The following is a 22,160-nucleotide window of genomic DNA, read 5'->3' as shown; positions in this document are numbered from 1 at the left end:
CCTGCAGGATTCAGCCAACTCCTCCTTGTAGGGCGGTGCAGGATCCCCATCGTCCCCCCCCACCAAATTCTATGCTTTCTTGGGTCCCTGCAGGGGCTGCTCCTCCCATCCTAGATGCAGGCTTTCCCCAGGCTCTGTCCTTGGTCTTCTCTCTTCCCCATTATCTATAACAACCAAGGAGGTGGGGAGAGGAGGCTGAGGAGGCTTTGAAGTTGGAGAAGTTCTTTGTGTTGGCTTTTGCTGTTGTTGTTTCGGTAAATGGCCTGAGGGATTCCTCGGGGCACAACAGAAAGGGTTGGAAGGAGATCAACAAACCCCAGGTTGATTTTGCTTTTCCTGGACTTGACACAAACATTCTCTGTCTTCATGGTCTTCTGCTTGTCATCTCGACCTGTTGTGTGTCTCCTTGCTCTTGACCTTGTAATGCTTCTCTTACCCATCAAATATACATACTGTAGCTTATGTACTTCCCCAGTCCACTCATGCTGTCTTAAGATCAGGACTTGGCTTCCTTTACATCCTGGGGAGGATGTAATAAAGATTCTTGCTTATAGTGGGTACCGGTAAGAGCTTTTCCAGGAACATCAGCTAATGGGATGAGCATGACTTTTTAGATCATTCTGATGTTGGCCCTGCCCTTGATCCTTGGTAGTTGCATGACCTTGGGTGTATGGCTTACCTTTTTTTTTTTTTTCTCTCAATGTTCTGCATTGATTTTATTTCTCTTAATTTTTAAATTTGTTTTCTTACTAAGTTTTTAATTTTAATTCCAGTGTAGTTAACATACAGTGTTTTTTCATTTGTTTGTTTTTGTTTGCTTTGTTTTTTTAGAGAGAGAGAGGACACGCATGTGCAAGTTGAGGGGGGGCAGAGGGAGAGGGAGAGAGAGAATCTTAAGCAGGTTCCACACCCAGAGTGGAGCCCAACACAGGGCTCGATCTGACAACCCTGAGATCATGACCTGATCTGAAATCAAGAGTCAGTTGCTTATCCGTCTGAGTCACCCAGGAGCCCGAACATAGTGTTATATTAGTTTCAAATGTATAATATAGTGATTCAACAGTTTTATACTTTGTGCCCATCCTGATAAGTGTACTCTTTAATCCCCATCACCTCTTTCACCCATCCCCTCACCTACTTCCCCTCTGGTAACCATCAGTGTGGTCTCTATAGTTAAGAGTCTGTTTCTTGGTCTCTCTCTCTCTCTCTCTCTCTCTCCCTCCCCCCTTTTTTCCTTCGCTCATTTGTTTTGTTTTGTAAATGCCACATGAGTGAAATCATATTTGTATTTGTCATTCTCTCACTGACTTACTTCACTTAACATTATACTGTCTAGCTCTGTCCATGTCATTGCAAATGGCAAGATTTCATTCCTGTTCATGGTTGAATACTATTCCATTTATCAATCTTCTTTATCCGTTCATCTATCAATAGACACTTGGGCTGCTTCCATAATTTGGCTATTGTAAATAATGCTGCTATAAACATAGGGGTGCATGTATCCCTTTGAATTAGTGTTTTTATATTTTGGGGGGTAAATACCCACTAGTGCGATTGCTGGATAGTAGGGTAGTTTTATTTCTGAGTTTTTGAGGAACCTCCATACTGTTTTCCACAGTGGCTGCACCAGCTTGCGTTCCCACCAACAGTGCAAGAGGGTTCCTTTCTCTCCACATCCTCGCCAACACCTGTTGTTTCTTGTGTTGTTGATTTTAGCCATTCTAACAGCTGTGAAGTAATATCTGCTTTGCATTTCCCTGATGATGAGTGATGTTAAGCATCTTTCATGTCTCTGTTGGCCATCTGTATGTCTTCTTTGGGGAAATGTCTGTTCATGTTTTCTGCCCATTTTTTAATTGGATGATTTGTTTTTTGGGTGTTGACATTACTTATGTTTTTTTTAAAAAAATTTATTATTGATGTATAGTTGACAATGTCAATGTTCATTTCAGGTGTACAAGATAGTGATTGGACAGTTCTATACATTACTCCATGCTCACCACAAATGCAGTTACCATCTGTCACCATATGTTATGACAGTGTTATTGACTACATTCCTTATGCTGTACTTTTTATCTCCGTGGCTTTATTTATTTTATAACTGGAAGTTTGTACCTCTTAATCCCCTTTGCTTATTTCTCCCATCCTCCTATCCACTGCCCCTCTGGCAACCACCAGTTTGTTCTCTTTATTTAAGAGTCTGGTTTTGTTTGTTTTGTTTTGCTTTTTAGATACCACATATAAGTGCAATCGTATGGTATTTGTCTTTCTCTGTTTGACTTATTTCACTTAGCATTCTACCCTCTAAGTCCATCCACGTTGTTGCAAATGGCAAGATTTCATTCTTTTTATGGCTGAGTAACATTGCTTACCTTTCTAATCACAGGAATTGTGAGAATGAAAAATGATTATGGATGCTCAGAAGATGCGGGTCCCCTCCCTTTCTCAGATGGGAAGGAGCTAGAAGTGGAGTGGGGTGGGCTCCAGCAGGCGAGGACACTAGGGCACCCAGTGAGACCAAACCCAAGCATTTTGAGGGCTTCAGGATTTGGAGGGAAGCCATTTGCAAGACTGCCATAGTTTGTCGTAACACAGGATCCTCCATGAATGATTTACAGTTTCAGCCCTGGGACTGGCCAGAGGCAGGAGATGCCAGAATGACCTACAGCAACATGTGAGGACATGTGGGTAATGCTTGATGTGCTTCTGCCTGTAAATGACTAGCCAGTCACCAGAATATGACCACACTTGGTATGGCCCCTTTGACCTTCACACTGTCCTGCCTTAGCTTACTTTCCTGCTCCCCCTTTTCTTTTTTTAAGTAGACTCCATACCCAGTGTGGAGCCCAATATGGGGCTTGAACTCACAACCATGGTCAGACACTCAACTGACTGAACTACCCAGGGCCCCTCCTGCTCCTTTTTATAGGGTTTCTCCCTGACCCCTCCCTCGGCCCCCTCCCCTCCCTGCATGAATACCAGTACCCCAACCCCACTGTTCTCTTTCTGACTTTTCCTCTCTCAGAGTTAGCTGCTGGGGTAGGACATTCTAGGCCCTCATCCCAAGGCTGGCAGCTCTTCAGATGGCATCATACAAAGTAGTACTGGAGCTGGGCAGGCATGTATCTCTCAAGAGAAGTCTTTGAAAATAAAGCCAGTGAGCAAATCCATTTGAAGTTATCAAGGGAGGTGGAGTCCTTCCCTTCCCTTCCCTTCCCTTCCCTTCCTTTCTTTCTCTCCTTCTCTCTTCCCCTCTTCCCCCCACCTCTTTTTTTTCTTCTCAAGTAGGCTCCACACCCGCCTAGCATGGAGCCCAATGCGGTGCTTGAACTCATGACCCTGAGATCGAGACCTGAGCTGAAATCATGAGTCGAACACTTAACTGGCTGAGCCACAGGCGCCCCAGGATTTTATTTTTAATTAATCTCTACACCCAACATGGGGCTCGAACTCACGACCCTGAGATCGAGTCAGATGCTCCTCTCACTGAGCCAGCCAGGTGCCCCTCTTTCTTTCTTTTGTTTTCTCTCTCTCTCTCTCTCCCCCTCCCTCTTTCTCCCTCCCTCTCTTTCCCTCCCTCGCTCCCTCCCTCCCTTCCTTTTTTTTTTTTTTTGAGATTTTTCTGTTAGCATTTTTAGATCAACATCATTCTTTTTAACAACTGCATAATATTCCTCAGAGTTAAAATACCCTAGTTTATTTCCACTTTCTGCTGCTGTGGGAACATTTGCATTGGTTTTGCTTTCTCCTTAGGAACGATGTTTCCGGGGATGCCCTCCTTAGGAACGATATTTCTGGGAACGTGGCTTATGGGGGCATTTCTCCAGGAGAGTTGCCCAGTGGCTAGAGGATACGTATTTATGGATACTCGAAATTGTATTTGATCCTGCCAGATTGTCCAGTTCAAAGACTAGACCACCACAGGGAAAATGTTTTCCTTTAAGGTGCCATCATTTTATATTCTGCAGGAGAAGGACTTCTCATTGCTAAAGTTAGGAACAGATCTTTCTGTATTTTTTTTCTAAGCTTGTCATTTTGTTTTTTTGTGGTGGGCTCCCCCCACCCCAGCCCCGGCCCAAGTGAGACCTTATTCCATTGTGTCAATACTGCCTGAATTGTCTGCTTTGTTTTCAGTCCTGCTGTTCTATCTCCCTGACCTGTATGTCTACTTCCGTGCTACTGCTATGTGTTTTGCATGTGTTTGTGCTTTTTAAAAAAAAAAAAACTGTGGTAAAATAGATATAAGTAGATATAAGTAAACTCTGCCACTATAGCCATTTTGAAGCGTGCAATCCAGGGGCATTGATTACACCTACACTGTTGTGCAAGAGTCACTGCTGTTTCCACCAGTCTCCATCAGCCCAAACAGAAACTCTGTACTCATTACACCCTCTAAGCCCCGCCCCCTGGTAACATGCAGTCTACTTTGCGTCCTTGCGAATTTCCATATTCTAAATATTTCGTGTAAGTGGACCCAGCAACAGTTGTCCTTTTGTGCCTGGCTTATTTCACTTAGCATAGTGTTTTCAAGATTCATCCACACTGAATCACGTATCAGAGCTTCATTTCCTTGTATAGCTGAATAATAGTCCGTCATATGTACCATGTTTTGCTTGTCCACTCGTCTGTCAGTGGACACTTGGGATGGCTCCAGCTTTTGGCTGTTGTGAATATTGTTGCTGTGAACACTGGCACTCAAGCACCTGTCTGAGTCCCTGTTTTCAATCCTCTTGGGTATAAAAGGAGGGGTGGAACTCCGGCTCCTAAGGCAATTTATGTTTAACTTTTTGAGGGGCCACTAAACTCTTCTCCGCAGTGGCTCCAGAGGAGATACTCCATCTCCTTCACTGTTGCTAGAAAGAACAGCCCCCAAGACCTGCTCTTACCCAAGTTTTGCATTCACCACCCCACCCCGCCATGTTCTCCCCTCTCCTGGAGCCCAGCAGAACCTGCCATGTGGAGAAAGTTGGCGTGGTTGGGTGGGTGGATGGACAGATGAATCACAGACCACTGGAAGATTGAGCTTTTCCCCGACTGTGTAATAGGACAGCAAGAAGCAGTGTGTTGCTGTGGAAAGAGCCTGCAGCCTTATTTGGTAAATAGCCCTGACAAGAGACACGAGTTCTGTTTCTTAGATGAGCCCTTTGTTTCTCTCTGTCCCGTTCAGCTCATCTGCAAAAGATAATTGCACTCCTACCTCAGAGTGTTGACATATGAAATACAGATACGAAAGCCCTTTGGTCAAGCCAAAGGCACCCACCCGCATTAGAGATCGCAGTCCCCTGTGAGTCCCAGGACTCAGATCAGCGCCAGGTAGGTGGGTAAAATGATTTCTTACACGCAGTCACTCCTACGTTCAGCTGCTAGTACTTGAGTGTCTGTCCCATGCCAGGCGCTGTTCCGGAGGCCAGGATTCAACTGCGAACAAGAGACAAAAAAGCCGCGGCCTCATCAATCATCATGGTCCAAGAATGAGTCCCAAGAGCCCTAACTCCCCATTGTTTTTGGCACCAACTAGACTTTTAAGAAATACACTAAGAAATGCTGGTGGAGATCTTGTATTTTAAGGCGGTGTTTCCAGCTTTGAGGAGAAAAATGGATTTTAAAGTGAAGAACGAAGAATGGGCCAGGTACTTGGCAAGTCAAACAGCTTGAAACTCCGTGAGGGGAGCCATTTTGGGGGTTTCTGTGTGAAGGGAGGTGAGAGAAGATTCTAGATATATCCCCCCCCAACACTGGCACCCCCATGGCGCCCCCCATGGCCTCCATGCCTCTTCTTGTGGAAGCTCACAGGAGGGGAGACTGTCCCCAGGCTCTGTGCAACACCAGATCTAACTGGAAATGATGCTGGGTGACACCTTGGCCCCACTTGGTCCCCACTGGGAGAGAAAAGTCTGCTTATCCAGTGTGGTCCCTGGGCCCTTCCCCCCAGGACCTCCAAGGTGGCCCAAGAGCTCACGGTCACTGAGCACACATCCCATGCACTGAACATCAATCATCCCACTTAATCCTGTCCACAACCCTTGGTCATCTCCAGAAGACAGGCTCAGAAAGGGTAAGGTTCTCATCTAGCTCACACAGCTATGCATGGTCAGGACAGAATCCTTGCTCTTACCCGGATGCTAGTGGAACCAGATCCTAGGGGCCAGGCAAAGGGAGGAACAGCAAGGTTGATAGGGTGGGAACTGGCAAGAAACTCTATAAAATAAAATCTGTTAGACCCATAAGGACAGGTTTATTATTCATTAATAAACTTAGCAATAAAGGGAACTTTTTCAGCCCATAAAATGTCATGGGTATTCATAGCTTACTAAGTACTGCCTCATGTTATGTTTCATTTGATCCTTAACAACCTCTTGTGAGAGGGATGTTTTTTATACCCATTTTATGGAGAGAGAAACGGAGGCTCACAGAGAGTGAGATGCCTCAGGTTGCACTATGAGTGTGTGTGGGGGGGGTCTGATGGTTGTGGGCAACAGCCTTATCAAGTGCCTCATTGCCAATAGGATTCTCAGGCAGAGGTGACCCTAGCCCAGGGGAGGGGCAGGAATTCCCCAGCTTCATGAGGTCACGGCTGGTTTTTCCTAAACCTTTATTACTCGAATGATGGGTTCTAGCGAATGCAAATGACATGTATATTATTTAACATGAAATAAGCTTTGCCTGCATACTGTCACCACTTATTAAAAGGGTGGTAGTCACCTCTAATATTTAGCAATGGCAGAAATTTCCCCATGTATATGCTTCAAGAGCCTCACTTGAAGTTTGGAAGAGCTACTGGCCCTGAGCTAGGCTTGGAACAAGACCAGGTTTCTGCCCTCAAAGGGTCAGCCGGCCCAAGTAATCCCACCCGAGCTAGAGACATGCATGAAATGCTGTGGGGAGCCAAACCCTTCATAGATGAGGTGGGGTGTGTGTGTGTGTTTTTGTTAGGGAGAGAAACAGAAAGGGACAGAGGTGGCCCTGTAGCAGGAAGAGCCAGCTCATGCAAAGGCCCCATGGCAGGAGTGATGTGGGATGAGGTTAGAGTAGGTGGCAGGCCTTGAGATCCCCACCCCCTTGAAAGCTGTGTGTGGGGAGCTGGGTTTTTGAGGGGGTGATCTGCCTGTGTTCCTGAATGATCCCTGAGGTGGCTGGTGGGGAGTGTGGAGGAGAGGAGACAGTTGCCCCCAACATCTCGCCACCTAAGACTGAGATACTATGACAGAAGTGAACCCTGGTTCTAGAGTCCCTGCTGGGGTCTGCTGGGTGCTCAGCCTAGGAGGACTTCAGAGAAGGAGTGGCCCTAAAGGAGGGAAACAGGTGAGAAAGATTGGGTTTCACATCACTGTGACTGGGGTCAGGTACACAGGGGTGGCAGGCAGTGAGGGCTGTGGGAATTCTGGCTCCTACCCTGGTGCCTCCCCACCCCCCGCAAGGGTCCTGCTAAGTCTGCTTGGAATACCTTTGTCTGTCACTTCCTGAAGGAACATGTCCCCAGCCTCCTACCATTTCCCCCTCCCCACCCCAGCCCCTCCTTGGTGTTCCCTAGACACCTGCACCATCTTCTCGAGCAGGTAGCCACTACATTATCTTGAAATGATGTGAGGGGTAGGACCTTGGCTTTATGTGTCTCAGTCACAGCACTTAGCCTGGTGTCATGTATACAGCAGGCACTTAATAAAGGTTTACTGGATGGAACTAGAAGGGAGTGGTTAATAAAGCTTGGGTTAATATAAAAGGGGCATCAAGGGCAGAAGGAGCAGCCCGGGAGGCAGGGTGGTGTTGGGGAAGGGACAGGTGAAGGGTGGCCCATGCAAATAAAGGAACAGAGGCAGATTCTAGAAGGGTCTGGACCTGATTTGGTGAGTAACCAGAGAAACAGAATATTATAGATATAGATATATTGCTGTCAATGTGTGTGGGGGGGGGAGGGAGGGGAAGGTAGAAGCAGGGGGAGGGAGAGAGAGAAGAAAATACTGATTTATTATAAGGAATTGGCTCATGCTGCCATCTGCAAGCTAGAGACCCCAGGAAAGGCAATGGTGTAATTCAGTCTGAGTCCGAAGGCCTGAGAACCAGGGGAGCCTGTGGTATAAATCCCAGTCCAAGGGGAGGAGAAGACCAGTGTCCCAGCTCAACAGTCAGGCTGAAAAAAAGAACAGAATTCTCCCTTCCTTCCCCTTTGTGTTCTGTTCAGGCCCTCAATTGGACAATGCCTGCCCACATCGCAGAGGGCTTCTTCTTTACTCTGTCCACCAAGTCAAATGCTAATCTCATCCACAGACATCCCCAGAAATCACGGTTAGTCAGATCTCTGGGTGTCCTGTGACCCAGTCAAGGTGAGACCCAGATTAGCCATCACACGAGGACGGGTGATTCCGGAGTCAACTAACAGTGCCGAACATCTGCTGGGAGCCCCGCTGTGCGCTTCCTGTTACATCAGTCCCTAAGCCCCCCAAGAGTGCTTATTGCCCTGTTTGCAGGAGGAGAAACTAAGTCACAGCATCCACATCTAAACAGAGGCAAAAGCTCTTGGACACCCATCCTTGGCAGGTATCAGGCTATGAATACAAGTCTCTCTGTTTGCCTCAGGACTTCTGTGGCTTTTATCTCCATGCTCTATCCTACCCCTAGTTTTATATATATATATATCGAGAGAGAGAGAGAGAGAGAGAGAGAGAGAGGGAAGGGGCAGAGGGAGAGGGAGAGAGAATCTTAAGCATGTTCCACATTCAGCATGGAGCAGGACATGGGCCTGGATCTCAGGACTCTGAGATCATGACCTAAGCCAAAATCAGGAGTCGCATACCTAACCAACTTGAGCTACCCAGGTGCCCCGTCTCAGTATAATTCTAAGTGATCATTATTATCGACAGTGACAATTAACATATGTGTGGATCTTTCATAGAATGATCGCTAACTCTCATGTAACACGGGGTATCCCGGGCAATCTTCTAAGTGTTTTACATGCATTGACTAGCCTCGTTTTATAGATGGGGAAGCTGAGGCACGGAGAGGTTGAGTGACTTGCCTCGGGTCACACCTGGCTGGGGTTCCAAGCCCGGAGTCTCATTTGACTTCCACAGTGACCTGCCCTAGGCCATCTAGCAAGAAAAAGCTGGAGGTTGAACTTGGGGATTCTGATTGAAAAGCCTCTCCTCGGTCAGACTCCCTACTCTGCCTTCGGAATCCTGAGAGATTTTTGCCACGAGGGGGGTGTCCTTGAACACCCTCCCACGCTCCCTCCCACCTGCTCATAGGTGCCCCCAGCCCCGTCCTCCTATGTGAGCGGCTGCCTCCCGCCAAATGTTTTTTTTTACAGAGCCCGTGTCCTGGCTCTTACAAAGAAATGCGTGGGATGAATAAGCGTCTAAAAATAACTCAGGATCAATTTTTTTGGAGGGGGGTGGAGGGCTGTGTTTTCCTTTCTCTTCCCTCCTCTCCCTCCCTCTGCCCCCAAGGCCCATAAATTGCTACTGGTTGACAGCTGAGCCAGGCTGGCTTCCTGTAAGGCTGTAATAACATGGAATTAGCCTGGCTGTCGCCCCCTCCAGCATGGAAAGGCCGGTCCGCGGTCACTATAGACTCTCTGGGTTGCTACCTCCTGCCCTGGTCTACGCCTCTGGGACAGGTCTTTGCTTATTAGGTAACTGGGCAGAGACAGATTCCTGGACTTGTCTTCCCGGGGAGGGGCAAGTGAGAGAGGCTGACAGCTTCTGGGCTGGCCCATTTGAGGGTGCCCCAAATTGCTGCCTCCAGGCAGGAGCCGAGCAGGCAGGGGCAGAGCACTCTGGCAGCCCGGGCCCCCTGAGTGGAGGTTTGCAGGCCATCTGCTGACTCAGGGACTTGGTTGAGTGGCTCCCATCTGTCTGAGTGTCTTCAGTGGGCACCCTCACCCCCACTGGCCACCCACAGCCTGCCTGGAGACGCTTTAAAAATCCAGCAGATCTTTGCTGCCCGGGAACCCACCAGCTTAAAGCGGCATCCTAAGACAGGGCCACTGTCTTGCAGGATGGATGTCAGTTCCGGGTGGTGTGCTAGGCATCTATCTCTGTGTTGCTCCGCTGTGCCTGGAGTCCCTCTTTCCCCCGTGATGTCAGATGTGCAGAGAGAGCCCACAAACACCGTGTTTAATGGGCGGGTGGGGGTGGGGGGATGGCAGCGGGAAGAGGGAAAAGAAATCCACGGGGAGCAAAGTGTTCAGAGGTTCTCGCTTACGCTGAGCCTTTGGCCAAGGAATGGAAAACTGCAGGTGGAAACTCAGAAATTCCCAGTGTAGAAGTGCTAGGGGAAGAGCCCCACTTCCTTGTCTCCCGTAGCCTGAGGCTTCCAACAGGACTGAGGTCGAGGTTCCTGATCGCTGGCTACTGCGATGCAGATGTTCGAGGTCCGCGTATCGGCATCTCCTGGGGGAAGCTTTCAAATGCTGATGCCCAGGCGGTCCACAGGCCAGTTACCTCCGGCATCCCTGGGGCGGGGCTGGTCCCCCGGGTGGTCATGAGGTGCAGCAGGGGTGGAGAGCCTCCACCGGCAGTAACAAACCCCCTGCTCTTCCACCCCCCGCCTTGCTTCTGAATGCCCAGTTTCTCGAATGCAGAGGTGGGCACCGCCATGCCTGGCACTGTCCTCCAAAACAGGGGTCCCGGTAAATTCTAGTGAGGGCTGTGCTGTGGATGAGGAAGGGGATGATCCAGGCCACACCACAAAGGCTAAGAGCATTCGGAAAGTGCTTTTCATGACTTCATTAAGAAGCAGCCCTTATAAATATTGAAAATTGTACTTCAGGTCCAAAAGGAATTAGCAAAAGTTCCACTCAGCCCACCGCCAGCAAAATGGCCCCCTCCTCTGGGAGCCCCATTGCCTTCACTTGGGCCTGCCCTGAGCTGGGGTCTTGACCTTGAGACCCAGCCTGGCTCTCTTGACTCACACACATGTGACTCCCGAATCGGTGCCTCTGGGCCCCAGCTGCTCACCGCCGCAGGGTGTTCTTCGCCCTCCCTCCGGACATGGCCAACCAGCAACGCAGACTGACGACCACCAGTGTCCCCCACCGCCTTTGACGATAGGATCCTCGTCCTGATTCCTCGTAACAGCACCCCTCCCTCCCAGTGTCCAGGGCCAGACCTTCCTCCGCCCCTCCGTCATCCTAACATCCCTCATCTCTCTGCTGTTCCCTTCCTGAAGCCATGGCCACCATCTTGGCTCCCGTCTGCCCTGCTTGCCGCTGTAGCCCCTGACCACCTGCAGCTTCCAGCTTGGCTCCTCTCCGGCTGGGCATGAGAGAATCCGCAGGGACTGCAGGAGCCATCACCCTGCCCAGCCTCTGGGGCTGGACACCCCTGGACCCGCACCAGGTCCTCACCCTGAGCTCGCTCAGTCCTGCTTTACCTCCTGAGTCCATGCTTGGCTCTAAGTACACGGTGGCTGTCTGCCCTTCTGTCTGCCTTTCTGTGTTCTAGCTGGAACTCCCTCTCCCTCCCCGTGTATCTGCTCAGGGAGATGGACCCGCTTCAGATGGATCCAGAACACAGTTGGCTTATTCCCCTCCCCACACTTGGTCACCCTGCCACGTGTGGTCACCCTGCCACGTGTGGTCACCCTGCTGTCCCGTCTTCCTGCACTTGCCGTGCCTGATCATCCCCAGCCTCCAGGTTCCCTTCATGGCTCTGTCCAAACACTGCCCTCCTGGCACACTCCCTGGCCTGGGGAAGTGCCTGTCCACCAGGCAGCAGGGGCCTGTAGCAGCTTCACACTGTCCGCCCATCTTGTCCCCCTGAATTGTCTGAAAACTCTGGGCACCCTTCTGGTTTTGTCAGTTTGAAACGGCTGTCTACCCACTGGCCCGCCCTTGATGTGTACCCATTCCTCTGGAGAGAAGCACCTTTCTGGGATGGCTGAGGCTGTGCAGCAGCTGGAGCCCTAAAGGGAGCCACTGGGAGGCAGGACTAGAAAGAGAATTCTAGATTTTGGGGCCCATGGGTGATAAAACCGGGACTAAGCCACATGGGTTCATGCACGCTTTGTGTCAGAGTGAAAGGGGGCACGACTCTTCTTCCTAGGAGAACCCTGGCCCTTTTCCTGCCTGCCCAGGAGGGTACATTTCCAGGCACCTTCTGTGGTGGGTGGCACTCCCAAGCTCCTGAGTGTGTCCCTTGGTCCTGAAGGGGGTCTGATGATTGCAGAGCACTTGACCTCTCCCCGTGCTAAGTAACAGTTCATGCCTCATCTCATTACTCATTTATGCTGCAGGTCCCCAGGGGCAGCCCTGACATTCCCAGCTGGTGCCCAGAGAGTGTCCTGGGGGAGACACGTCCCAGCCAATGGAGGGGCTCCCATGGCCTTACTCTTAGAAGGCTGATGGACTGTCCTGACAGACAGTGGACTATGATTCGAGTTTTTGCCATGCCCAAGTTCGCCTTGGAAAGGTGGGCTGTGGATACGGAGGGTGGGGGGAGTGAAGAGTCAGCAGTAGATGACCTGCAGTGGTCACGTCCATGGGACCTTGGGAAGTCACCAGCCTCTCTGTAGCTCAGCATCCATGTCGGGGAGAAATAGACAGGACCTCACAGGCAGAGCATCTGGTCTGGTGCCTGGCACGCTGCAGGTGAGTTCCCTGTGTTGGGCAGAGCACTACACAGATGTTTATGAGGTTTATTGCAGGCTCAATACCGCACTCGTTGAGTCCTGCTTCAGTAACTAAGTCTTTATTGAGTGGCTGTTCAGAGGCCAGGCCCTTGCAGGGATTTGGTGGCACCGTGCCTACTCCACACACCCAATGGGAATTTATGGAGCTTACCACCCATGCTTCCGTTTGGGCCACCTTGTGAAAATCAACACAAGGGGTTCCTGGAAAATGCATTTTGTACACTGATCGCAAATAGCTAGGATTCTGTATAAAATTAGAGGTATGCTCCGAGTGGTCAAGATGGAGACTTACTGGTGGTTCCACGTGAAAGGTTTGGGCAGGAACATGTTGAAAGGGAAGCTGAACCTGTTTGTAACCTTCAGCATTCCCTGGAGGAGGTGGGGATTTGAGGCTCTGCATGGCCATTCACTCCCTTTTCCAGCACTTTCTTGAACCCACGGGTCCCCAGCTGCATTCTCTCCTGGTCTTTGACGTCGCCTCACCCCCCTGTGGCTCTGGGATTTTCCCGGTCATGCCCTCAAATCTCATTCATTGCTTATACCTACCCACCTAAGTTTCAATCAATCATGTTGCTTCTACCTGGTGCCTTACAGTCAATATTTATTTGAACTGTAGTTTCAGAAATTGGGGTATCTGGGACAATGCCAGGTGTCTCTAATACATAGGCCTGTTCTGTGTGTTGATGGTGAAAACCATCCGGGGGAAATGTTGAAACGACTTGAAGGAGTCATTTCTGAGAGCCCACCCCGCACCCCCCCCGCCCGGCATGCCCACAGCAGAGACACCTGGAACCCGGTAGCATGCAGGTGCAGGGAGGGGGATGGGCACGGGGGGCCAGGAGGCAGCAGGCATGCCCCTCATTTGAATGACCAGTGCCCGGTGCCCGGCTCTGGGAATTTATGCAAGTCACTTCAGAGAAGGCAGGGGAATTCGCTGTACTCACAACTGGTTCACAAGGCTTTAGGATGAGGAAAAGCTTGTAAATAAAAATACATACTAATAATTACATAGTTTAAACTGCCTGCCAACCCCTGGTAAGGGCAGGTATCCCACGGGCAGGGCAGTGCCAGGTGTTGGGGGCGCCCAGGGGAGGGGCTACCTGTGGAATACACTGCCCACCTTCAACCCTGGCTCCCCTGCCTATTAGCTGTCGCACCCTGGGGAAGTCACCTGACCTCTCTGGGCCTCCTTCTCTTATCTGTAAAATAAGGACAATAATAGGAGCATTTAGTATCAGGGTTGTTTGGGGACTAAAGAAATAGTACTTATAAAGTGTTGGTCGTCATGCCTGGCATGTTAAGAACTCAGTAATGTTCTCGGTGGTTATTTTTATTCATGGCACAACACACGTGCCTCCCCCCACCCCCCCCCACCCCCCCACCCCCCCACCCCCCCCACCCCCCCCACCCCCCCCCCACCCCCCCCCCACCCCCCCCCACCCCCGCAGCACCCACCTGCCCACTTGCTACGTGATGCTCTACCTTCACATACTGAGATACACTCTAGGCCCAGGAATGCTTGTGTTTCTTGAGGGTTTTTTTCTTTTTTGAGTTGTAAGTGTGGTCATATCCCCCCAAAGAGAGGCAGTGGAAGGTTTTTCCCACTGGAGTCAGGGTGACGCATTGAAAAAGGCCACATTCTGCTCAAGGAGAGCTGGTTGGGAGCACTGGAGGTCGAGCCACCAGGCCGGAAGGCCGGCTGGGTCACCCGCTCGGACCAAGGCTCATTTGCTGCAGCTTCCCACGGGAAGAGTAGGAGCCACTCAGCGGCGGCCGAGGCTCGTGTTCTCTGCTGCTCAGCTGGGGTAGCTCAGTGGCTGTAGTTCCTGGAAACCTATTTATTTACTGTCACTTTAATCAGGGTGACTACTGATACCCTTGGCTTTTTATCCTTTTTTCTTTTGACTTCAGCGTTAAAAAAAAAAAAAAATCATCTAGAACTTTTTAAGAACTAGCCACCAAGTAAATGGAGGAAATGACTGTTTGGGGATGAGCCAGGGCCGGCCTCCCACTGCCCCGTGGGCCTTCTATGCATCAGTTTGCTTAATCTCACACCAATCCTGGAAGGTATCTATAAGCCCTACTTTTCAGGTAAGAAAACTAACATTCAGAGACGTTAAGGAAATTGCCCATATCCAGAAAGTCATGGAGCCAGAATTCAACCTGAGGCCTGACTCTAAAGCCTACTTTTCCTTCCGTAATATCCACTGTTATGCAAATAATAGTATTTCAGGACATCCCCCTTATAAAATACTAAAACACTGTAGGCAAAGCTAACAAAACCTGGGCGCCTGGATGGCTCAGTCATTAAGCGTCTGCCTTCAGCTCAGGTCATGATCCGAGGGTCCTGGGATCGAGCCCCGCATCGGGCTCCCTGCTCGGCAGGAAGCCTGCTTCTCCCTCTCCCACTCCCGCTGCTTGTGTTCCCTCTCTCGCTGTGTCTCTCTCTGTCAAATAAAGAAATAAAATCTTAAAAAAAAAAAAGCTAACAAAACCTTGGACCTTCCCTCCCCATCTCAATGCCTTCCTCAGGTATCAGTGGCACATTCTTTTGTCTGCAACACTTCACCTGCAAAACGGGTCTTGTCATAATACCTGTTCTCTCTGCCTTACCTGATGGTTTTAAGGATTCGTCGAGAGAATGGACAAAAAGGCATTCCCTGAACCTCACAGCCCTATGCAGATGCTTAGTCAGTGGTAGCACACTAACATACATTCTATAAGGCTCTTTTGGAGGGAAGATTGGTTGAAACCTATTACTGGGAATTAACGTATTCCGTAAGGTCCAGCCCTGGGCTCGGCAGCCCCGCCCATCAGTGTGGTACGGATTTGTAGGGCTAGGCTGCAGAACCGCAGCTCCCCGGTAGGTGTCACCCTCTACCAAGACTCATCCACTGCACCTTTCCATGGGCCTCCTGGGGCCGTTCCGCACTTTCTAATTGTTTAAGGTGCAGCGGTGGTGTGGGTATGAAATTATAGCTGAGAGGCTGGGCAGGATGTAAGGCCAGTAAGGCCCAGCCCCTGCCTGAGGGAGCTCACAGGTGAGTAGGGAGAGCCCAGGGCACAGACCATCCCATCCCAGGATGATTCAGGCTATACACAGGGGCTGTCCGTTGTAGGAAGAGACTCCAGTGACCAGCTATGTCTGGATGGCTCAGGGATGGCTTCACAGAGAAGGTGACATCTGTTGATGGGTCAGGACCTAATTGATGGGGTGGAGGGAGGAGGATGGGAGAATACAGACTAGAATGGAGATAGAGCCAGACCAGTAGGGACCTTGAGTGCCAAATGACCTATGGAAAGGTATGCTTGTTGTTGTTGTTTTTCCCCATTTAGGGTGGGTCAGTGAGGAGCTGCAATTGGATGTGTGGAAGATGAATCGTATGGGAAAAGACTGGAGGCAGGGAGGCCAGTTAGGAGGCTGTTGTTGAGAGTCTTGGCCAGCACAGGAGCGGTCAGTATTGAAAGGGAAGACACAGACTGGAAGCTCTTTGCAAGAAAGAACTGCATGGATGTGAAATCTGAATAGATGGGTTGGGAGTGGGAGGTTGTCAATTGAAGAATAAGGCTGACTTCGAAGTTTCTAGCTTACACAACTAAGTGGAGGCAGAACCACAGATGAGACAGAAGATGTGAAAACAGAGAAAAGAAGAATATATCTTTAGAGTCCTTGAGTTTGAGATGCCTTGGGAGACTGAGACCCCCTCCCACCTCCCACCCTTGCCCCTGGGGTAGAGATGCTGAGTAGGCATCTGGATGCAGTGGCCTGGGAGCTGGTGAAGAAAGGATAGAGTAGCAGCTGAGGGCCATAGCATTCTTACTTCTGAGCAGAGAGCTCAATGCGGGGCTCAATCCCAGGACCCCGAGATCATGACCCGAGCTGAAGGCAGATGCTTCACCGACTGAACCATCCAGGTGCCCCTCTCTTTCTGTCCAATTTACTCAAAAGAGGCTCCGCCAGCCTGAGCCAGTGGCACATAGCCCCACGGGATGCCTCATGGCACAACCACTCTGGAAGGGGGAATCCCCAGGCAGGCCCTTCCTTCTCAGCTCTTCTCCAAGTCTGGACCTGTCTGCCCAAGAGGAGTGGTGGGAAAGGCAGGCACCCAAAGGTGTTTGTGTGCTGGGTGAGCCTGGCAGGGTGATGGGTTAGCCAAGGCAGAGAAGCCCAACTTCTTTAAAGACGCTGTTTGCTTCTTCCCTATGTTTGCATGTGTGCATTTGTGCATATACGTGCTTGCATGTGGGTACTTGCTTATTTGCCAGCCGCCCCCCAATGGAGCAGGAGAGCCCACCTGCTTCCTGGCTGGCCTCTGCCATCACGTGAGCTCCCCAGCCAGGAAGTCCACAGAGAGGGCAGCCCTGAGGCAGCCATGACACCAGCCCTCACTGACCTTTGGGCAGCATATTAGTTTCCTTTGTTTGCTGTGACAAATGATCATAAACTGGGTGGCTAAAACAACAGAAACTTATTTTCTCCCAGTCCTGGAGGCCAGAAGTCTGATACAAGTAATTCCTTGGCCAAAATCCAAGTGTTGACAGGCCCATACTCCTTCTAGAGGCTCTCGGGAAAATCTGCTCCTTGCTTGTGGCCGTCTCACTCCAGTCTCTGGTGCCTTGCCTTATCCCTTCTGTGTGTCAGATCTCCCTGTTATAAGGATACACGTGATTGCATCTGGGGTCCACCCCGATAATCCAAGATCATCTTCCCATCTCAGAATCCTAATCATATGCAAAACTTAATCATATGCGAGTAGTCTTTGCTTCATACGGTAGTATTTATAGGCTCCCAGGATTAGGACCTTTTCTCTTTGGGGGCCATCATTCAGCTGACTGCAGGTGAAGTTTGAGAAATTTCTTTCATTTGACCCAACTGCTTATGTGCAGCAGGAGGCAGATGTCCCAATCCCCATTTTAATGAGAATGGGCTTTGTCAGCTAGGGTGCCAAGATCTACCAGGGATCTTGATCTGTTGATCAACCCCATGCCTAACGGTTCATAATATTTTTTAAACATATGAAATCTTATTTATTTATTTATTTTTAAGAATTTATTTATTTATTTGACAGAGAGAGAGAGAGACAGCGAGAGAGGGAACACAAGCAGGGGGAGTGGGAAAGGGAGAAGCAGGCTTCCCGCAGAGCAGGGAGCCCGATATGGGGCTCGATCCCAGGACCCCAGGATCATGACCTGAGTCGAAGGTAGACGCTTAACGACTGAGCCACCCAGGCGCCCCTAAATCTTATTTATTTATTTATAAGAAAGACGATCTTGGTACATTTAATCAGGCAGCAAATAACCCCAAACTCTTTTCTGCATTGGGTGATTCCTGCTAATTCACCTGGCCCTCGTTTACCTCGGGGGTCAGTGTTGGTCGATGAGGAGGTGGTGGCATGTTTCCTTCCTGCCTCTTGGGGACACAAGTCAGTAGAAGGGACTGTAGGACTCCATCACACTGGAGCAGACCAGGGCTGCCTCCTGAGTTCCCCAGGGTGGGGCACAGTGCCGCAAGGGCTGCGCTTGCCGGGAGCAGCACTGGGACAGGGCAGGACAGACTCAGGGTTAGACAGACAGACAGACCCGGGCCCAGAGATCCCTCAGCTGAAGCTGAGGGCCCCTTCACTGAGCTCCAGAGCTGGGAAATGAAAATAACCACCACAGTGAAAACCCCATACATTCCTGTCCTTCTATTTTTATGTCTTTTATGTCATGCTGTTCTCACATCCCCCTAGGAGGCAGGCAGAGAAACACTCTCTATTTCATAGATTGAGAACTAAGATCGAAGGGGAGGGGGCCGTCCTAGGCAGCCCAGCAGGCCCTGGGGCCAGATGGGGGCTTACAGGCTAGCATTGCCTTACTGGCCCCTTAGTGTCGGGCCAGAGGGCCAGGGCTGTGGATGGGTCCCATCACCTGTTCATTGGAAAGGGTTTTAGAAGCGGGGTGCTCCGTGGTAGCCTGGGAAGCTCTTTTTGGCTTGGGCTGCACTGTCCTTATTAAGGATTCTCCAGACCTACGGTCCCTGCCAGGTGTGTGACCTGGGGCAAATCACTCCCCTGCTCTGGGCCTCAGTTTCCTCACCTGGGTAAAGCAGGGTCAGTGTTAGTGGCCTCAGGTCCCTGCTGACTTGGCTTGGGCCCCAAACCTCCCCGCTCATCAGAGGATTTGAGGTAGCTCGCGTTGAAACCATAGGCTTGGATGTCAGGCTTTTTCTGGAAATTGTGCCCCCAAAAGAGCATTTGCCCGGAGCCCTTTTCTGCCACCAGCTTTGTCTCCGGCAGAGAGGAGTGTCTGCCTCCCATTTCTCTTAAGGGCAGATGAGGCACTGAGTAAGGAGTGGAAGGAATGTTCGGGGATTCTGGCTGGAGATGCTAGGCGCTCAGGGCAGATAGCATCGAGGAGCTATTGCCCTCGCTCCCGGAAGGGCTGGCTCTGGCTCACTTGCGCCGGGGACAGAGCCTTCCGGGGATACCTGTTCTACTTCCTTCTATGCTCCCATCTGTTTGCAGACCCCAGACTCATCTGGGCGTCCCCTCCGGATTAGCCGCAGGAGGGAAACAACTGGCTCTGAATTCCGCCTTTGTGCAGGGAAGCCAAGCGGGGAGGGGCCGAACGGACCCCCTGCCCCCACTGGAATGTCGGCTCGCTGCGCCCCCATCTCGCTCCTTTTCAGCCGCCTCCCCCACTCACTTCCTGAGTCCCACCGATCCCACCACCAAACCGCGCACACGCGCGCGTACACCCAGACACACTCACACTCAAACACACACTTGCTGGCGGGCCCGGCGGCCTCGCTCCCCGCTCGGCGATCCCGGCCGCCGGGGCTCCGGGAGAAGCGACCTTTTGTTATTCAAATCACACCCTCACTGCGCGCCCGGGCCGCAAGCTCCGGCGGCCCGGAGGATCCGTCCGCTGCCCGCACCACCCTCCCCCGCGTCCCCGAGCCCCCTACCGCGGCGCCTCCAGCTGATCGTGGGACTCCCGGGCCCCCAGGGGGCTCGGCCGCGCGGTCCGCCCGCGGAGCCGCGCCTCCCCCGCCCCCGGTGCGCGCTGCGGCTCCGCGCTCGGCCCCCTCCCCCTCCCCGCCTCCCCTCCCCCTTCCCTTCCTTTCTCCGGTCCAGCCTCGGTCCTGCCGCCGCCGCCGCCGCCTTCCCCGGTCCGCGGGGGCCCTGCCGGCCGCCCTCCCCGCAGCATGGCACCATCGGGGCGGAATTAGCCGGGAGCAGCATTTGGGGGAAGCGGGATCTCAAGGGGTGGGGGGTGCCCTGCGGCCTCGGTCATGGATGTGAGCAAGATGGTAAGTGAAGAGCAGGGGCTCTGCCCTGGAGCCTCCCCTGGTCCCTGTCCTCCGCCTCACCCCTTCCCTCTCTCCCTCCCAGTCGGCTTGATCCATTGAAAGTTTCTGGATTGTTGATCCTGCTCGTCGGCCCCAACTCCAGGCGTGCTGGAGGAGGGAGCCCGGCCAGGATTGTGGAGGCGGCTGGCGGACAGGGATGGGTCTCCCGGTTTCCCGCCGCGCTGCCACCAGGGCTGCCCGGGAGAGCTCACTGGACCCCAGGGAGAGGGCTCTTGAGCTGTCCTCTCAAATTGGGAAATCAGCCTGGTAGAGGGAGGGCCAGGCTGCGGGAAGGTGGCTTGTCCTATCCACTCTAGGGCCCCCTGCTTGCATACCTATTTAAGATTTATGGGAAGATTTTTGGACTGAGCCAGTGGGCAGGGTGGGGGCACAGGTGGGTAACCTGGAAGGGCAGTGGGGAGGAGCTAGGACTTCAACCGTCTTAGAAGGTGAGGGGGCAGGAATGGAATCCTTGGCATAGATGGGGGCTATTCTAGATTTACCACTTGTAAACCCCAGCTGCTTTGGCGTGAGAACCAGCAAAACACCTTTGCTTCTTAAGCTTCGGACTCCCTGGAGGGGCTGATCCTTCAGTCAGGGCAGCCCTGCACCCGCCCCCTCCCCCCCCACACAACAAAGTAGGAGCTGAATACATTGTTCATTGATTGATTGGGGAACAGCCCTCAGGAGGTAACAGGATGTGATTTGGGGGTCTCTGAGCACTTGGGGCAGGTTTTCCCAGAGGTCCCAAGTGGCTCCCCCTCTGAATGGAGATTTAAGGGTGTCTGTGACATCACCTGGTAGTCAGGTAGCCTGACCCTGGCTTTAGACCAGAGTGCTCCCCCACCCCCTGCAAACCCCAGACTTAGAACATTTGAGGGCCTGTGTGTCATACTGGAGAGGTATCTTGTGATGGTCTGTGCTGGGTTGACGTGTGTCTTTGTGTCTGGGGAAAAAAGAGGTCTGGGTCTGCCTATTCCTTAGGGAAGAGAAGGTACTGGAATTCCAGTTCATCTTGTACAGAATTAAGCTAGTTTCCCCCAGAGAGTGCATTTTGAAGTTACCATCTCCATGGAGAAGGCAGATGAGCTCCTCGACCTGCCAGGCCTTTGGCAGTCTGTCTTGGGTAAGGGACAGTGGGATGGGGAGCAGAGGGTAGGTGGGAGTTGTCCCTTCTGTGGCAGGAAACCAGTCTCCTTCTGAGCGCTGCCAAGAAGCTGGGAGCTGGATGCAGGGTCTCACTGGCTCCCATCTTCATGTGAGGACACATACCCATCCATGGTTGGGCAGTGCTGAGAGGCTGGACCACCATTCCCTATGTGCGTACCATGAAAGCCTACCTTCTTTGGGCAACTATTAGAACTACCCTTCCCAAAAAATCCTGATTGCAACTGTAAGGGTGGGGAAGTGGAAAATTGAGTAGCAGCCAGGTTCTTTTTGGGACATATCTTAGCAGGACCAGAGTCACCTGCCCTGCGTGGTGGACCTGAAGCTCTAATCCAATGGCCACCAAACCACATCATCCCCAGCTTCCTTCTGGCCCTGAGCTGAGATTCCTTCCAAAGCCTGGCTTATGAGGACTAGCTTACAGAGTTCAGGGACCTCTGTGTCTTTAGAGGTTTGGGTCCGCTCTAACTCTACCACCTCTCTCCGTCCATCTGCTCATTAACTCAACATTATTTATTTAATACCTATCATTTCTACAGCAAGTGCTGTGTGAGGGACACAGAAACATAACCTATGACCTCCCTGCTCCTCAGGGCTCTTAGCATCTGGGTAGAGGGGTCCAGAGAGAGGCATCACGAAGATAGAAGCGTCTTCCAAAGTATGCGAGTTGCTTCCAGAGCAACAGCTGGCTATCAAGGCAGGCCCTGACCAGAAGGCCACAGCTCCAAGGGCCGTAGGGCTCTGCTGAGGAACTGGATGGCAGGGTTCAGATGGAGGACAAAGCCTGAGGCTGGCTCTTCAAGGCTGGGTGGGGATGGCTTTGCTGAGAGCAGTGAGGGGCATCACCTGTTGGAAGAGGTATAGGAAGAGGAATGGGCAAGGCCATCGGGTGAGGCTGGGGACGTTTGGCTGGGGCAGGTTTAGATCAGGAAATGTTGAGATTGTTGGTTGGGGCCAGATCAGAAAGGCCTTGAATGCCAACCACGGTGTTCTGACCTTGGGCTGTAGGCACTGGGTAACCTCTGGAGAACTT

At 51.6% G+C, this 22,160-nt stretch overlaps 1 protein-coding gene across 2 annotated transcripts in view; it reads left to right on the top strand.

Moving 5' to 3' along the window:
• The window catches only part of HIP1 (huntingtin interacting protein 1), a 149,351-nt gene that overhangs the window by 49,313 nt on the left and 77,878 nt on the right, over positions 1–22,160 (top strand). Inside the window, exon 1 of one of the 2 annotated variants that reach the window (XM_027611309.2) lies at positions 19,755–19,921. The exons of the other annotated variant lie outside the window; for it this stretch is intronic. Within the exon in view, the coding sequence (XP_027467110.1) occupies positions 19,904–19,921 (18 nt within the window). The 5' untranslated portion in view covers positions 19,755–19,903. Of the gene's footprint in view, positions 1–19,754; positions 19,922–22,160 lie in introns of those variants that run through there. 2 annotated transcript variants of the gene reach the window in all.

Source organism: Zalophus californianus, chromosome 10 (genome assembly GCF_009762305.2).
Source record: "Zalophus californianus isolate mZalCal1 chromosome 10, mZalCal1.pri.v2, whole genome shotgun sequence".
In the NCBI taxonomy this organism is placed as follows: domain Eukaryota; kingdom Metazoa; phylum Chordata; class Mammalia; order Carnivora; family Otariidae; genus Zalophus; species Zalophus californianus.
The sequence above is the reverse complement of the archived record's forward strand: the minus strand, read 5'-3'. Positions and strand labels throughout refer to the sequence as shown.